We start from the raw sequence: 16,494 nt of genomic DNA, 5'->3' as shown, positions 1-16,494 counted from the left end.
CAGTGTCCACAATAGCCAAACTGTGGAAGAGCCTCGGTGTCCAACGAAAGATGAATGGATAAAGAAGATGTGGTTTATGTATACAATGGAATATTACTCAGCCATTAGAAATGACAAATACCCACCATTTGTTTCAACGTGGATAGAACTGAAGTGAAGTAAGTGAAGTAAGTCAATCGGAGAAGGACAAACATTATATGTTCTCATTCATTTGGGGAATATAAATAATAGTGAAAGGGAATATAGGGGAAGGTAGAAGAAATGTGTGGGAAATATCAGAAAGGGAGAGAGAACGTAAAGACTGCTAACTCTGGGAAATGAACTATGGGTGGTAGAAGGGGAGGAGGGCGGGGGGTGGGAGTGAGTGGGTGACGGGCACTGGGGGTTATTCTGTATGTTGGTAAATTGAACACCAATAAAAATAAATTTTAAAAAAAACTGCTGAATGGATAAAGAAGATGTGGTATGTATACAGTTATCAAAATGAATTAAATCTTGCCATTTGCAATAATGTGGATGGAGCTAGAGTATATTATGCTAAGCATAATAAGTCAGTCAGAGAAAGACAAGTACCATATTTCACTCATGTGGAATTTAGAAAACAAAACAGATGAATATATGGGAGGGGGATTAAAAAGAAAGGTAAAGGGAGACAAACAGTAAGAGACTCTTAAAGATAGAGAACAAACTGAAGGCTGATGGAGAGACATGGGTGGGGGATGGGCTAGATGGGTGATGGCTACTGAGGAGAGCACTTGTCATGTTGAGCATTGGGTGTTGTATGTAAATGATGAATCACTGAATTCTACTCTTGAAATCAATACTGCACTGTGTTGATTGACAAGAATTTAAGTAAAAACCTGAAGGAAGAAAGAAGAGACTATCTTAAATGCAACCAAAGAAAAACACAAATGTTGTACAATATACCAAATATAAAAATTGTAGACGACTCCTCTTCAGAAATAGTGCAAGTCAGAAAACAACGGAGTTCTGAAAGAAACATCTTTAAAGTTGTGAGAGAAAAAATAACATGTGTGACTTGATAAGTTGGTAACATACTACTGCTACTTTCTAAGCAGTATCTGGAGTATATTCTCCAATTCTGTGTTACTTTACTATACTCCCTTTGTTTAGAAAAGCAGCAAGCTGTGGCAGATGAAACATGCACTCACACAGGGTTTGAATTCCTGCCATGATAGGGAAACCTTGGACGTATTAACCTTTTCTGAAAGTTTTTGGTTTTTTTCTTGTGAAGAAGGGAATAGAACCACCTACTCCACAGGATTATTTTGAGTTCATGAAATACTTAAAACCCCTCATAGAGTTTTCTGGCATATAATAAATACTCAATAAATAGTAGTTATCTTCCTAGTTATCTTCCCTTTATGTGTGATACTAAGTTTGTAAGAGTTATCACCCCAAACAGTGCCCAGCAGTGGTCATTTTATATCAGCTTTTTGAAATACTCTATCAACAGCAAATTAGCTGTACTTTATTCTAGTAAATTTATATCCCACTGCCTTTAACAGCTACAAAATACCACCAAATTCTGTATTAGTTATAAGCAAAGTCCATACTAACCTAAACTATTATTTCCACCAATATCTTCTCAAAATATTCAAACAGTTGCTGATGTTGGTAACTTAAAATGCAAATGTCAAACTGTCATATTTCAGTAATAAATAAAGCATAATTAAAATTTTTTCTCATGTATTATTCATTACCTTGCCACTGGTAATATATTTGCAATTAATTTTAAGAAATTTCTCAGTGAATGCTTCTTCTTCCTCAGAAGTTGAAGATACAACTCGTGCAGGTCGAATACCAGTAAAAGTAGATAGGGGAGTTGCTTCTTTCAGGTGGACTACATCAGGATTCTTAAAAAACAAACAAACAAAAACAATAACAAAGGCACTTCAGAGAACTAAATAAAAATTAAATTAACACTTTATTAAAGCCAAATGAATAGCTTTCCTCAATTCTCATCACATTCTTGGGAGGTCAGCTTAGTATTTTTTTTTAAAGATTTTATTTATTTATTTTTGATATACACAGAGAAAGAGGCAGAGACACAGCAAAGGGAAAAGCAGGCTCCATACAGGGAGCCGGATGTGGGACTCGATCCTGGGTCTCCATGACCACACCCCGAGCTGAAGGCAGTGCTAAACCACTGAGCCACCCGGCCTGCCCAGCTCAGTATTTTTTAAAAGATATTTACTCATCTATTTTTTATTTTTATTTATTTATTTGAGAGACAGAGAGAGAACACGCAAGCGAGCATGAATTGGGAGGAGGGGAGAGGAAGAGGGAGAAGCAGACACTGCTGAGCAGGGAGCCCATCTCTTGTACCTGCACCGCCCCCCCCCCACACACAGAGACACACTCAGTTGCTCCTAAAAAGACCATTTAATACATCCCTCAGGTATTGGGAAGAGAGAAAAGATAGAATGCTTGTCTGTGATACTTAGGAATTCAGCCAAACTCATTCATTGGGAGAGTCTTTTAAAATCTTAAGCTACAAAGAGTTTATCAATGCCATCGTACAAAGTATTAGTTAGATCACATGTTTAACTTTTTTAATGCCATTGACCATTTCACAGTGAAGCCTAAGGACCCCCTTCTCAGAATGTTTTTTGAATACTTAAACTATAGGATTGCGGAAGTAAAACAATTACAATGAAACAATTATCAAAACATTTAAAAAATTAGTTATATTTTTAATTTATAATAGTTATATATATACTTCATTATTAAACATGAAATGATAAAATCTAGTGTTGACTGATAATTATAATTTTGAACTAGATGGTTATAAATAGTATTTTTAATATCAACAACTCAATTGATTTGAAAATACCTGTGAGTTCCATTGGAGACAAAGTCGCAGGTACATATAGTGCTACTTTACAGCTTATTTGTATTCTTAATTTAAAAAATATATTTCACTTAAAATTATTCATATCCAAGTTCACAGACCCTTAGAATTCATAGTCCTGTCCAAAGTTCAACATTCTGTACAATGTAGGAAGGCTAGACAAATGTCCTTTATTTTTGTTTTAAATACCTCCAGAGGCATTTTATACTTCCTGAGTAAATAAATAGTGCCTTACAGAATAGTTTTCATAGTATCTTCTTCAGAGCTTTGAGCTAAAATCTGACACTTTGTAACTAATACCCGATAGCCTTTGGAAATAATAAACAAGAATGCCTCCTCTTCAATCTCCAAGATGTTGAGATATTTGAAAAACACTCTCAAATTTTAACATAACTTCTACTCCAATAAACAGATCTAACTCCTTAAGTCTATTTGAGAACAAAATTTAGACTGCTCTTCTAAATTTCATTCGTTCTCCTAACAGATACCTAACAAATATTTTTTGAAGAAAAATCAGTACAGAATACTGCAAAATAACTGTATTTAATATACTATGATTATGTTTTAAAAGGCCTAAATGGAATTCAATTTTAACAGATGCATGACACTGTTCAATCATTAATATCTATTAAATTCTCCTCAAGCTTTTCATTTTATGATGCAAACTAATAAAATAACTTTATACTCAGTCTGTTGTCTCTGGTGATTACTATACCTGAGTTTTGTATAACGTATAAATTCATAAACTCATGAATATTTGTTATATTCAAGTGTTATATGAACTATCTCATTTAATTTTCAAATCATTCATATTACTTAATTTTAAAGGAAACTTATGGTTAGCCAAGTTCAGTAACTTGCCCAATGGATAAGATGAAGCGGAGATGTAAAAGCCAGGTTACCAACATATGAACTAGTGCCCTTCACTGCAATACTTTCACCTTCCCTTTCAAATATTCTTCTAAACAACCGATAAATTTGCAAAGGTAATAAAAGCCAATTCCTGAGCCACTGGAAGGTCCTCTTAACCTTGCACAAAACTATGAACAAATTTTCTTTATTACTGTTCAGTTACTGCCAAATCCAGTTGACAACATTATCTACTATGTAACTTATCATTCACAAAAACTGTATCCAGAAACACTATCAAATGTTTTCCTTATATGAAGATATACCTCCTAGAAGAACATGATCTCTTAGGTTCCCTTCAAGTCTCAAATTCTATAACTCAGTATCTATACAATCCTGATCTGTCAATTTAATCCTATTAAAAATAATACATGAAATTAGCTTAGTAAATGCCTAAAGTACAGCACATAAGAGTATATTTCTTTTAAAAAAGGCTTTGTTCAGAGGAATTGTAATCAGATCTCATAACTTACATATATGTACATTACCCAAAATATCAGTGTCTCTATGTAGCTAGTTTTGACTGATATGCATAGATTCTGATTCTTAATGCAGTGATTTTGAAGCTCATGAGTGCTTTCTAAAGATCTTCGTGCAATTCTGTTTTAGCCATTAGGGATAGAAAGGTCCTTGAAAACACAGAAGTATAAAAACATCTATCTAATGAGCCTCAATCATTGTCCCAAATGTTCAAATGTGCAAAAGTTAAGAATCACTAGAACAAATGAACCAAAAATGTTGACTTAGGGTCATCTTTTTTTTTTGTACAATATGATTAAATATTATACATTATGATTTTTCCAGCTATTAAAGTGGTAATAAAGACCAGACTACCTGGTAACTGAAGGTAGCCTAGCTAATTGAAGGAACTTAGACACAATTACTTAACCTCTCTCCCTCAGTTTCCTTATTTGTAAAATAAACACTGTTACTGGTCACGCACTGGAAGAAACAGATGGCACATCAAGCTAAAGAGTTTAAAAATGGAAGTATTTATAAAGATATACATGTACAGTGTATATGAAAATTCAGGGCAAACAACAGAGGCTTCCTTATCACCCATAGACCTAAAAAAGTAAGGGGAGAAACAAATACCATAGTAACAGAGGGCTCCTGTGGGAGCACAGATGAGAGGTTGAAGAATGTAGCCACTCTGGAGTGACCTTGTGGGGAGGAAGCTCCGCTCCCTTTATCTCCTGACAATGTTCTTGAAAGACCACAACCAAGAGAAGCAAAAGCTCAAGGGAGCACACTGATGTAGTCTAAAGCCCAAAGGAGAGTGTAAAATGGTTCTAGAGGAGAAAACAAAGACTGTCAGGCCAAGTGCTTTATTTCATAAGTTTGAGGTTAGGAATAAATGACAATACTTTTAATGTACTTAAAATTGTACCTGACACATGGTAAACTTTAGCCACTTATTCTTTACTCTTACATTGGTTCCACCTCCTTCTATGTTTCTTCACTAATATGTAAAGAAAAAAAATGGGAAAAAACTGACCCTGGAAATTCTCAAAGATAATATTTATGTGAAAATAAACTATTTAAGAAACCCATTGAGATTCTTTATGCTAACAAAGCCAGGAACGTATTTTAGCCTCGATGGTAAGCCACTACAAAGCTGAAAATTCAAGAAACTTATAGGTGATCATTAAAAATATAAGCTGACAATTTCTGGGAAAAACATGTGCAATACTAATAAAGATTTTAATTACTATAATATGAATTATATTTAAAACATAAGATCTTTGCTTCTAAGTAATTTAGAATGAAAGACCTAAATACAATAATTACATAAGGAGATATAAACACTAGAGATATGTAGAAAGTTACATAGGAATCTTGTGAGTCTAGTGATGAACAATTCTAGGTAAAAAACAAAATACAACTAAGGTTTATAAAATTACTGTTCAAAGAATTATTTCTAATTATTGCCTATAATCAGATAGCAGGTGATGACTATCATCAGGGAAAGGGAAAACTGTAAGAACTCAATGATTCGTAACTCCTTCCTGGATCCTTCGTAGGGAGAAAAGAATTTATTCATATGGCCAGTCATATTAGAGGATACCTTCTGGCCATCTTTGACAGCAGCTGAATCACTACAGATTAAAAAGATAATTCATACAGCTTTATTATACTCTTCCTCTCTTCCAGTAACATGGCAAAAATGAGGAAGAGAGCATTTTTACATAGGAGAAGGTCTGGCTTTGTTGCTCCCTTGAGCTTCAGCATTCTGTTCTTTTTGATCCTATGCCTTTCAAGAAAGCTCATTGGTAAGATTTGGGTTAAAAGTGAGGGACAGAAAAGGATCCCACAGCATTTTATTTTTAAAATTTTTTTAAAACTTTTATTTATTTATTCATGAGAGACACAGAGAGGGAGGCAGAGACACAGGCAGAGGGAGAAGTAGGTTCCATACAGGGAGCCCGATGTGGGACTCGATCCAGGGTCTCCAGGATCATGCCCTGGACCAAAGGCAGGTGCTAAACCGCTGAGCCATCCAGGGATCCTCGATCCCACAGCATTTTAGCAGGCAGGATGCTGACTAAAACAGCCAAGTTTTCACAATTCTGCTTTAGGATTTGAAAACGAAGGTAAATTAACCCTAAGCTACATTGCTATCCTATTTTGTTGCACTGCTTCTAAATATAGAAATTTCTAAGTGTCATGGAAAAATGGCATGGCCATGTTCAAAAAAGTATTCTTATATCGTTTGGTCCCACAATGCCTACTTATTAGAACCTGATGTTCCCATCAACAGTGAAAAGTGTAATACATCCCTTTCATGTGACTGCATTCTAAAGTACAGTGCTGATATATTTACACAATTAAGATATCCAACAAATAAACATTTGAAAATGACCCCACTTCTCTGTCTCACACACACAACACACTCAAACACACACTACAAGTCTCTGAGCAAGGAGTAAAGTGGAACTAGTTTAATACTAGAGCTTAAAAACCTATCATCTCTAATAATTTGGTTTTTTTCATCTCTAATAATTTGTAGGCAAGTTAGTATTTTGTTTTGTTACCCATAGGTCATTTGGTATCTTTTTTTTTTTAAGATTTATTTATTTATTTATTCATGATAGACATAGAGAGAGAGGCAGAGACACAGGAGGAGGGAGAAGCAGGCTCCATGACGGGAGCCCGACGCGGGACTCGATCCTGCGACCCCAGGATCACGCCCTGGGCCAAAGGCAGGCGCCAAACCATCAAGCCATCCAGGGATCGCCAGTCATTTGGTATCTTAAACTCTGAGATAAAGATTTGGTATCTTTACTCAGGGAATAAAAGGCTGCCTCCTAAAGTAGTAGGCAAGGCAACACAGAAGACTCTTCCACAGGAACCTAGCCATTTAATAGAGAACAGTCTTTTATATGTAAACATAATTATTAGGTCATCACAAAAATGGGAAAATATGATTATATTAATTTACATAAAATAGGCAAAAAATATAATACCTTTCAGGGAAATTTTAATAAAAAATTATTAAATACCATTTGGTTCTTTAAAATTCATTTGTGAAGTATAACTTATATAGAATATTCCTTAAAAATGCTAGGTAAATTAATTATACAGAATACTTGGAAGAATGATCAAGATGGTAAGTTACTTTTTAAAAGACAGTGTATCAAATACAAATTCAAGAGTTCTACATACTATATAAATAGTGACAGGAAACTGAAATAAAATCAAACAGGACATGGACTTCCTTTCGTGATGCTGTCATGCTTAGTAGGTAAAGCTCCCTCCTCAGCTAAATTATATAGCATTTATTATAAGAGAGAGTTAATGAATATCTGAACCACCACCGATAACAAGAGCAAGTTAATTTAAGCTGTGTAGTTTAATTAGAATGTTCCCTTTAAAAACTGAAATTTATAAATTTATGTAACAAAATAAAAAGGCAAATTTTGTTTTAACCATAGTCAAACCATGATAAAAAAACAAAACAAAACAACAACAACAACAAAAAAAAACAGGGCAGCCTGAGTAGCTCAGCGGTTTAGCGCCGCCTTCAGCCCAGGGCCTGATCCTGGAGACCAGGATTGAATCCCACATCAGGCTCCCTGCAGGTAACCTGCTTCTCCCTCTGCCTGTGTCTCTGCCTGTGTCTCTGCCTGTGTCTCTGCCTCTCTCTCTCTCTCTCTCTCTCTCTCCCCATCTCTGTGTCTCTCATGAATAAATAAATAAAATCTTTAAAAAAACAAAACAAAACAATATGAGGGTCGCCTGGGTGGCTCAGAAGTTGAGCATCTGCCTTTGGCTCAGGGCATGATCCTGGAGTCCTGGGATCGAGTCCCACATTGGGCTTCCTGCATGGAGCCTGCTCCTCCTTCTGTCTATGTCTCTGCTTTTCTCTCTCTCTGTGTCTCTCATAAATAAATAAATAAAATCTTTAAAAAAAAAAATTCCCAATATGATATATACATATACAGTGAGATTTCTTCATATTGTCTTTGAAAAGTATGAATACTTACAGTAGCCTTATCAAATTCAGCTTCGGAAGATGTTGGTGACAAAGGACTTATAGGGCTCAGAGATGGAGAGCTCTCCACACTGGAGACATAGTCAGGATCAGGAACATACAAAACCTGCAAGAAAACATTCATATAAGGATTCAGTCAAATTGAAATATTTATAATTGAATAGTGTTCTTATAAGCAAGTCATTAACAATGATCTTCACCAAAAAAATAGAAAAAATAAAAATCTTCAAATTAAAAGAACATTACCATAACAATTCTAACAAAGTCAAAAAAGAAGATTTAAATTCAATTTAGACAAGTTTGATAATAAATACTGTCAAGGATAGGGTGGAGAAACAATAATTCTCATATATTACAGATGCTCCTCTTAGATTACAATTTGGCAACAGCTAGCAAAATTTAAAATGCATGTATCATTTAACTCAACAATTTTACTTCATGGACTTTGCAGTCATCCCTGCATATAAAAGAAGAGATAGATATAGAAGAGCGTACCCTACAGCAATGTTTATAACAACAAAAGAAACAGTCTAAAGCTTATTGTGCTATGTTAATATATCAATATAGTGGAATACTATCTACACATAAAAAAGTCTGAGGTGAAGCCATACTCAAGTAAAACATTTTCTAACAATCAAAGTTAAACAAACAAAAAAAGAGTAATGCTAGAATATTTCTGGAGGACTATATAAACTGTAAATGTGGTTGCTTCTAGAAAAGGAAATTGGAAGTCTGAGATAGGATAATTTTGAATTTTCTATCATGTACAGGTATTGCTTTGAATGTTTTAATAAGCTCTTTAAAATTACACTTGAAAAGATAATTCACATTTTCAATCTTAGTAATTTTCAATTACTAAGAAAAATTAGTATGTATAGAAGCAACCATTTTCTCTTCTATAGCCAACATGATTTATTCAAAGCATGCATAAAATTATTCCTAAATTTTCTATATATTATTAACTACACTTCAGTGGATACTTTGTCTTGCTACTGAATGCTTTTAAACACCAATGCATTAAAAAAAGATACCTGTCCAGTAACAACTGCTCGAGAGAATAACTTATTTAATTGAACAAGTTCGTTGGGCGTTGTATCAAATTTCAGGGCTATACTATTCAAAGAATCCCTTGATTCAACCTGTTTGAAAGAAAAAATAAATTATTTGAATCTGTTAAAACAGGAAAACTAAATTATGAGGTTTAATATCATTAAGATGTCTGTGGACCAATCTCACATTTAATTAACAAATGGTATTTTCCATCTTTAGATATAGGATAACTTGAGAAATTTTGTGCTTTCTTAGTAAATGGTCCCTTTTATAATATAGTATATGCTTTATCACAGTATATCATAATTATATGTGGGCCTCTACTTCAAGTAATTGCTAAACACAAAATATAATTTACAAAACACAGATGATTTTTATTCTTACAGGCTCTAAAATACATTATTTCTTTGACTAGTTTCTAAAACATATGGAACCTAGAAACATACAAATTTTATTTTAGAAAAGTATGCCTGTATCAAACATAAAATACTATTTCTAATGATCTTTATGTATATATCCTATCATTTAAATACATAAATTAGAAAACATATTTGAACCAAAATTCAGCAATCTGTTTCTAAGTCATTAATATCCTTTAATGATCATATTTACAGAAATCTTAAATCATGGGATTTTTCCCAATTATCTTGAAAGAAAAAATCACTTGCTCAGTCAATATATTCCTTTGGAGTCCTCCATTCAAAGGGCATTATGGCAGCTCTGTAGGATAAAATTAAATGCAACTGAATGGTTTTAGTGCACAAGGGATTTACAATCTAGTTGGAAAATAAGAAAGACAAAAAAGGTTATATATGAGAGATGAAGAGCTTTATTTTTTTTTAATTTTTTTTTATTTATTTATGATAGTCACAGAGAGAGAGAGAGAGGCAGAGACATAGGCAGAGGGAGAAGCAGGCTCCATGCACCGGGAGCCCGACGTGGGATTCCATCTCGGGTCTCCAGGATCGCGCCCTGGGCCAAAGGCAGGCGCTAAACCGCTGCGCCACCCAGGGATCCCCCGAGATGAAGAGCTTTAAATGAAATCACAAATATAACAGAAGTCCTGAGTATCAATAGTGTACCACATTTGCTCCAAATTGTCCAGGAAAGACTTCATTAAAAGCTAGATTTTGAAGAAGGAATAGGAATTTGAGAAGTAGAGAGAAGGGAAAAGAACACTCAAAGTGAAGAAAATAGGACTGACACATTAGGAGAAAAAGTACAAAACACTTTTTTGTGTGATACTCTTTCTTCCTTCCAAACCATCCAGAGTACACTAATGAGTTTAGGGTTTTTAGGAAGGTGAGTAACTAGAGTTAATTCTCAAAAAGGATGAGATTGGATGGCATTTAGAATTATGCTGTAGGAGACTTTCAAAGTCATGAAAAATAGATATGTATGTAGTGTAAAAATATATATATATTTTTCCCTTAAGGGTTATATAAAATCAAATTTGTGACAAATACATAGGATAATAATTGGATAGTTTTGCTTCCTTTTTGTGCAAACTTTCCCATCTATGTAATGAGATGATCTATCATTTACCCATCAAGACAGTATATTTAGAAGCTTTCTGTAAACCAATTTTATTTTGCAGCAACATCTGTAAGTTTACAAAGTACTTTCATATTATTTTACATTTTATCCTCACAATGATCCCATTAAATGAGGGTGATGCAAGTAACAAAAGATACCAATAATTATAAAGCAAAGAAGTTACATGGCCTCAGTGGCAACAGGTCTAGAATTAATGAGACAAGAGAAGAGATGCAGAAAAACCAATTTAACACTACTGCAGTAAATGAGGTTAAAGTAATAAAAATGTAAAAAGAGATTAAGGTATATAAGGTTTCCAAATAAGACTTGAGAAAGCACTCATGGAATGAATGAGGTTGTGATGATGGCAGTAAGAGTAGTAGCAGGTCAGGGGAGTAAATGGCAATAAAAAACTAATGCCAAATCCAAAATTCCAATCTGGATGAATAACAGACTGAGGGAAATGGAAATAATAAAATCAAGCTTCAGACAAGGATGGAGAAATTGGTAAGAGGTTTGCTAAAACTTATTAAATATCAAATGAAAGTAGGAAATACAACCATCTAGAAAGGTAGGAATAGAAAAAAATTGGGGTCTCACGCCACATAGTTTATATATAGTAAGGTTCTTAAGATCTCCAAGTAATAGAATATAAGTGGGAAAGTGAAAAGAAACAAGGGACCACCTATATTTAGAATCAAGAAGAGTAGAACAGCCAATAAAAGAGATGGGTGATAATCTTTCAGAACTATGAATGACATACTCCTTAGACCAAAGAAACACAGTAAGTAAAAATTTGTCTGACTCTAGACTTATCACAGTAGCACTGTAGAACTGTACACAAAAAAAGGAAACTCCAAAACAATCTTAAAAAGATTGTCTGAAATGAATAAAAATAAAAAGGCAAGAGAGGGACATAAGACAACAGATTGCAATACTGAGAGCATTGTCAAAAAACAACAGTCAACCTGATGATCCAGGAAGGAGAGTGAAGACTTTCAGACATTGCTTGATTATCCATTCCCAGGTCGTCACTGAAAAGAACTGTTAAAGAACCCTATGAAGAAGAAAAGTAAAACCAGAAAGAAGGAACAATGAGCAAAAGGCAACAAAGAAAAGACCCCTGGGTTTGATAATTAGAAAATCATTAGTGACCTTGAAAAGGCTCTTTCATTAGAAAGGTATAGAAATATTAAGTTAACTAGGAAGAAAATGATAAATGTACAGCATTTTCAATGTTAGTTTTGATTCCTACTGAAAGTGATTCCATAATTAAAAACAGTATGTATGTTTATACATGTACATACATATACGCAGGTATACATACATATATAATTTTAACCTTAAAGCTATGTAAATACAATGATTGATTTATATTATATTTACATAGTATGAAATATATTTAAGCAAGATCACAAATATTTCAGAACAAATTCTGAGAGTATATCATATCAAAAGTTTTATTTTAAGGGAAACAAAGAAATATATCTTTTCCTAAGTATAAAAATGTCATATAAATATAAGATGTTATAAGAAACTTTTATAAAACTATAATAAGAATAGAACATAGGAAAATAAAATCTTACTAAGTTCTAGAAATACATTTCTTTCTTTCTTCTAGGATTTGGCATAGGGAATAAACAATTAAAAAACAGGGGGTAAAAATCTAAACAAAGACCTACAAGAGGATGTTTTAGAACTTTTCTGGTTAACACTTGATCATTTCCAAAAGGTTATTTATAATGTTAAGAAAAAATGTAATTTCAAGTTTCAATTATCCCTCCAATAAAATAATGGCTCTTAATTCAAATTCAACTTTGTTATAGATAACACAAGTTTTATTGATTTTACAAGAAGGGTAAACTCCTAAACTCAAAACAAACTAAACTTTAACAATTCTTCACACACAGTTACAGGTGTAGATAACATCTTATGCCTCATGCCTATAATCTTATGCCTAAATAAACACTAATGAATACGTCAAATTACACAACCCATTATTTAAATGTTTGAACTTATTTTCTCAATTTCTCAATCATGCAGAGAATGTACAAGCACACTCAATTTAAGTTTATAATATGCTTTAAGAAGAGATTTTTTCAAATGTAAAAATAATCCTACCCTAAATATTTGGTTCCCAACCTTTACAAAATACTTAAAATCTCAAATTATCAATTATACACCATATATGGAAATAAAGTATAACTTAAGTTTTTGATAATTTTTTCAATTTTAAGGGTTCATCAGAAATAAGATCAAACCAAGACTAGAAGGTTTCATGATGATACAAATGCAGAAATTGTTTAAAATTGCTATTTTCTTAATACAGTTGTAACATATTAGGAAACACAAAATAGTAACACAAAATTAAGATCAGTTAAAATAATTGCTTTATAACATTAACATTATGCAAATAAACAATATTTATATACAATCAAATAAGCATTACGCCACAGACTAAAGTGGATTGTTCTCACTTCAGTTTTCCATAGTAACCAGAAATGTAAAAAATGGACTCTAGAGAGATTTGAAGAACACAGAAAAAAGTTCCATTTCAAAGCTAAACAAACTGGGCAGCCTGGGTGGCTCAGCGGTTTAGCACTGCCTTCAGCCCAGGGCGTGATCCTGGAGACCTGGGATCAAGTCCCATGTCTGGCTCCCTGCGTGGAGCCTGCTTCTCCCTCTGCCTGTGTCTCTGCCTCTCTCTCCCTGTGTCCCTCATGAATAAATAAATAAAATCATTAAAAAAAAAAAAGCTAAACAAACAGCCATAAATCAGTGCAAATAATCATGTGAGAGGTTATTTTGGAAGATAAATGTCAACTTATCTTTAAAGTATTCTGCCATTTTCATTATTCTTAATACTGCTGGGAATATAATGAAGATCACATTTCTAAAAGAGTAAATATCTTCCTAAAAGCCCAATCCAATAAAAATTATTATTACAATACAGGAATTTTGACTCCGTGTAAATTACCATCTATATCAAATTAAACTTGCTGGAATAAATATCTTTGTATCACACTTAGTAAATTTTCTCTTTAAGGAAAAAATAAAACCTAAAATAGAATTAAGAACTTAAGTATTATTAATAAGTTATTTAAAGGCAAGTATGGATTTTTGAAATAAGGCAATTAATCTTTGTCTTATTATAATATAAACAAAGAATGTCTTAACACTCTTGCAAAGATAAATCAGTTTTTTTCAAAAGCAAATAACTTACTGTATATTCAATAGTTCCTTTAGGTTTCTGAAAGGACATTCGTCTCCCATCTTTCTTGTCTAAGGTCTTCTTTTGGCCAGTGTCTGAAAAAAATGAGGTAAAACTCCTATTAAATTCATTTTCCTTTCAGAGCAATGTCAAGGACTGATAACTAGAGTTCATTGGGCAGTTATCTACTAGACACACTATTAATACAGTTTGCTCTCTGGGATTCTCTGCTCTAAAAGGTAACCAACTGTTGAAAAAGGAAATGTACCTTCTTGCTTGCTTTAGCAACTGAATAGTATAAGATTATGCTATAATAACTAGAAGTCAATTCAAAATATAAACAACTGTCAGCGAAAGGATCATTAAAAGTTTTATTAAAAACTAAATTACGGATCATTTCTTTCAACCTACCTAACTTGATTACAATTAACTGTATTTGAGGATATATTATTATTACAAACCAAGTCTGAAAAATGTAACATTGGTCTTTTTTTTTTAAGATTTATTTATGTATTTATTTATGATAGACTTAGAGAGAGAGAGAGGCAGAGACACAGGAGGAGGGAGAAGCAGGCTCCATGCCAGGAGCCCGACGTGGGACTCGATCCCGGGACTCCAGGATCGCGCCCTGGGCCAAAGGCAGGCGCTAAACCGCTGAGCCACCCAGGGATCCCCAGTTTTTATCTTTTTAATAATTCCTTTCACTAAGTGGTAACCTACAAAATACTGTGCTTGCTTTGTTCCAAAATGCCTCCTCAGTGCCTGACATGGCAAGCATCCAGCTTGAACTAATGTTCTGAAGCAACAACTTCAACCATACCTAGAACTATCACAATTCTCATAAAACTGTCAATCTTCCACAAAGAAAAGCAGACAGATTTATGGCTCATCCATTACGCCCCTGGGGGGAATGAATAGTGTGTGTATGTGTGTGTGTGTGTGTATCCCCTACTTTTATTTCCTAAGTATTTACAGAATTCTTAAAAACTGAGAGGGGGAAAAAAAGATAAAAACTCAGAAAAACAGATAAAATATATGATCAAACAATTCACAGGAGAAAGTAAAAATGGTCCCTAAACATATAAAAATATTTTCAACCCAACTCATAACTAGAAAAATCCAAATGTGAACTACACAGAGATACCATTCCTCAACTATCAGATTGGTAAAATTGAGAAGTCTGACTACATATAGTTTGACTAGGGAAAAAAACAGCATTCTTCTATATTTATGGTAGGAATGCAAAATGATATAATGCTTATGGAAGGAGAATTATATTTGCTTATTTCAATCTATTTTCCCTCCAATGAAGAGCATATATTTAGATATTCTTATGATAAAACATTAAATTATTTTAAATCTAAAACAATTTTACAAGTTTTAAATAGTAATTTCTGCTCTTTTATAAACAGCAGAGGTAGCCAAAAACACTATCCTCATTTTGTTGTTTAAAGCAATGCAAAGTACAATTATAGATTACTTTTAACTAATAATATATAGCCATCCTTAATTTATTTTAGGAATAAGCATTAGTCTACATTTATTTTGCCTAGTAGAAGTTTTTCAATTTGTGTTTCATAATATCCCAAGAGTTCATTAAACGTTTAACCACAATGAAGTTTGCAATTGCACTCATTTTCAAGAGTTCACCATGGAGTGCAATTCAGAGCAAAAAAACCTAATATACCAGCTGTCTATAGTTTCAACTTTATTTTTTTTTTTAGTTTCAACTTTAAAACAAATTCAAAGTATCTACCTTAATTTAGAATTATATATTATTCTAATGTTTATTGTAAGAACAGTTAATTTTAATAACATTAAAACATTTATTCATAAATGTAACTACCAGAGCACAATGAAACAAACTGATCATTCTCTTCTATCAATTTGAAAACACAATCACATAATCACAATATTTGAGACTTTGTGAGTGATCACAATTGTCACCTGGCTCAGTCTCTTATTAAGTAATCGCAATACCCTTTTTAAAGACAGCTGCCAGCATAAAAGAATCCAGACAGTGAGTATGGAGAGGTCCTATTCCTCTTCCTCACAAAAGTTATTACAATTTAGAAATATATACATATTTGTGATTTATTTAACAATCAAAATAATAAGCAATTATCAAGTGATCAGTATGAGCCAGCCACTGTTCTAAGCGTTTCACATTTATTACTTTATCTGATTCCTTGGTCCTATAAAGTATCATTATTATCCCCACTTTACAACTTAAAGAACCTGAAGCACATTAGTGGCTACTGCAATTAGGGAAATGTTACTGGAATCTAGTGGGTACAGGCCTTGGATGTTGTCAAACATTTTGTGCTAAATGATGTATACCACATTTCCCTAACAAATTCTCTGTCCCAGAATGTTCATGCTTTTGAGGTTGAGAAGCCTATGTACCCAGCACCTTAT

At 33.2% G+C, this 16,494-nt stretch overlaps 1 protein-coding gene across 5 annotated transcripts in view; it reads right to left on the bottom strand.

Moving 5' to 3' along the window:
* OXR1 (oxidation resistance 1) overlaps positions 1-16,494 on the bottom strand; it is a 282,656-nt gene that overhangs the window by 52,018 nt on the left and 214,144 nt on the right. For all 5 annotated transcript variants that reach the window (XM_077846943.1, XM_077846944.1, XM_077846941.1 and 2 more), the window contains 4 exons: positions 14,089-14,171; positions 9,311-9,418; positions 8,272-8,385; positions 1,725-1,877 (listed from right to left, as the gene is read on the bottom strand). In XM_077846943.1, the coding sequence (XP_077703069.1) occupies positions 1,725-1,877; positions 8,272-8,385; positions 9,311-9,418; positions 14,089-14,171 (458 nt within the window). The remainder of the gene's footprint in view (positions 1-1,724; positions 1,878-8,271; positions 8,386-9,310; positions 9,419-14,088; positions 14,172-16,494) is intronic.

The sequence above is a fragment of the Canis aureus genome, chromosome 14 (assembly GCF_053574225.1).
Source record: "Canis aureus isolate CA01 chromosome 14, VMU_Caureus_v.1.0, whole genome shotgun sequence".
In the NCBI taxonomy this organism is placed as follows: Eukaryota; Metazoa; Chordata; class Mammalia; order Carnivora; family Canidae; genus Canis; species Canis aureus.
The sequence above is the reverse complement of the archived record's forward strand: the minus strand, read 5'-3'. Positions and strand labels throughout refer to the sequence as shown.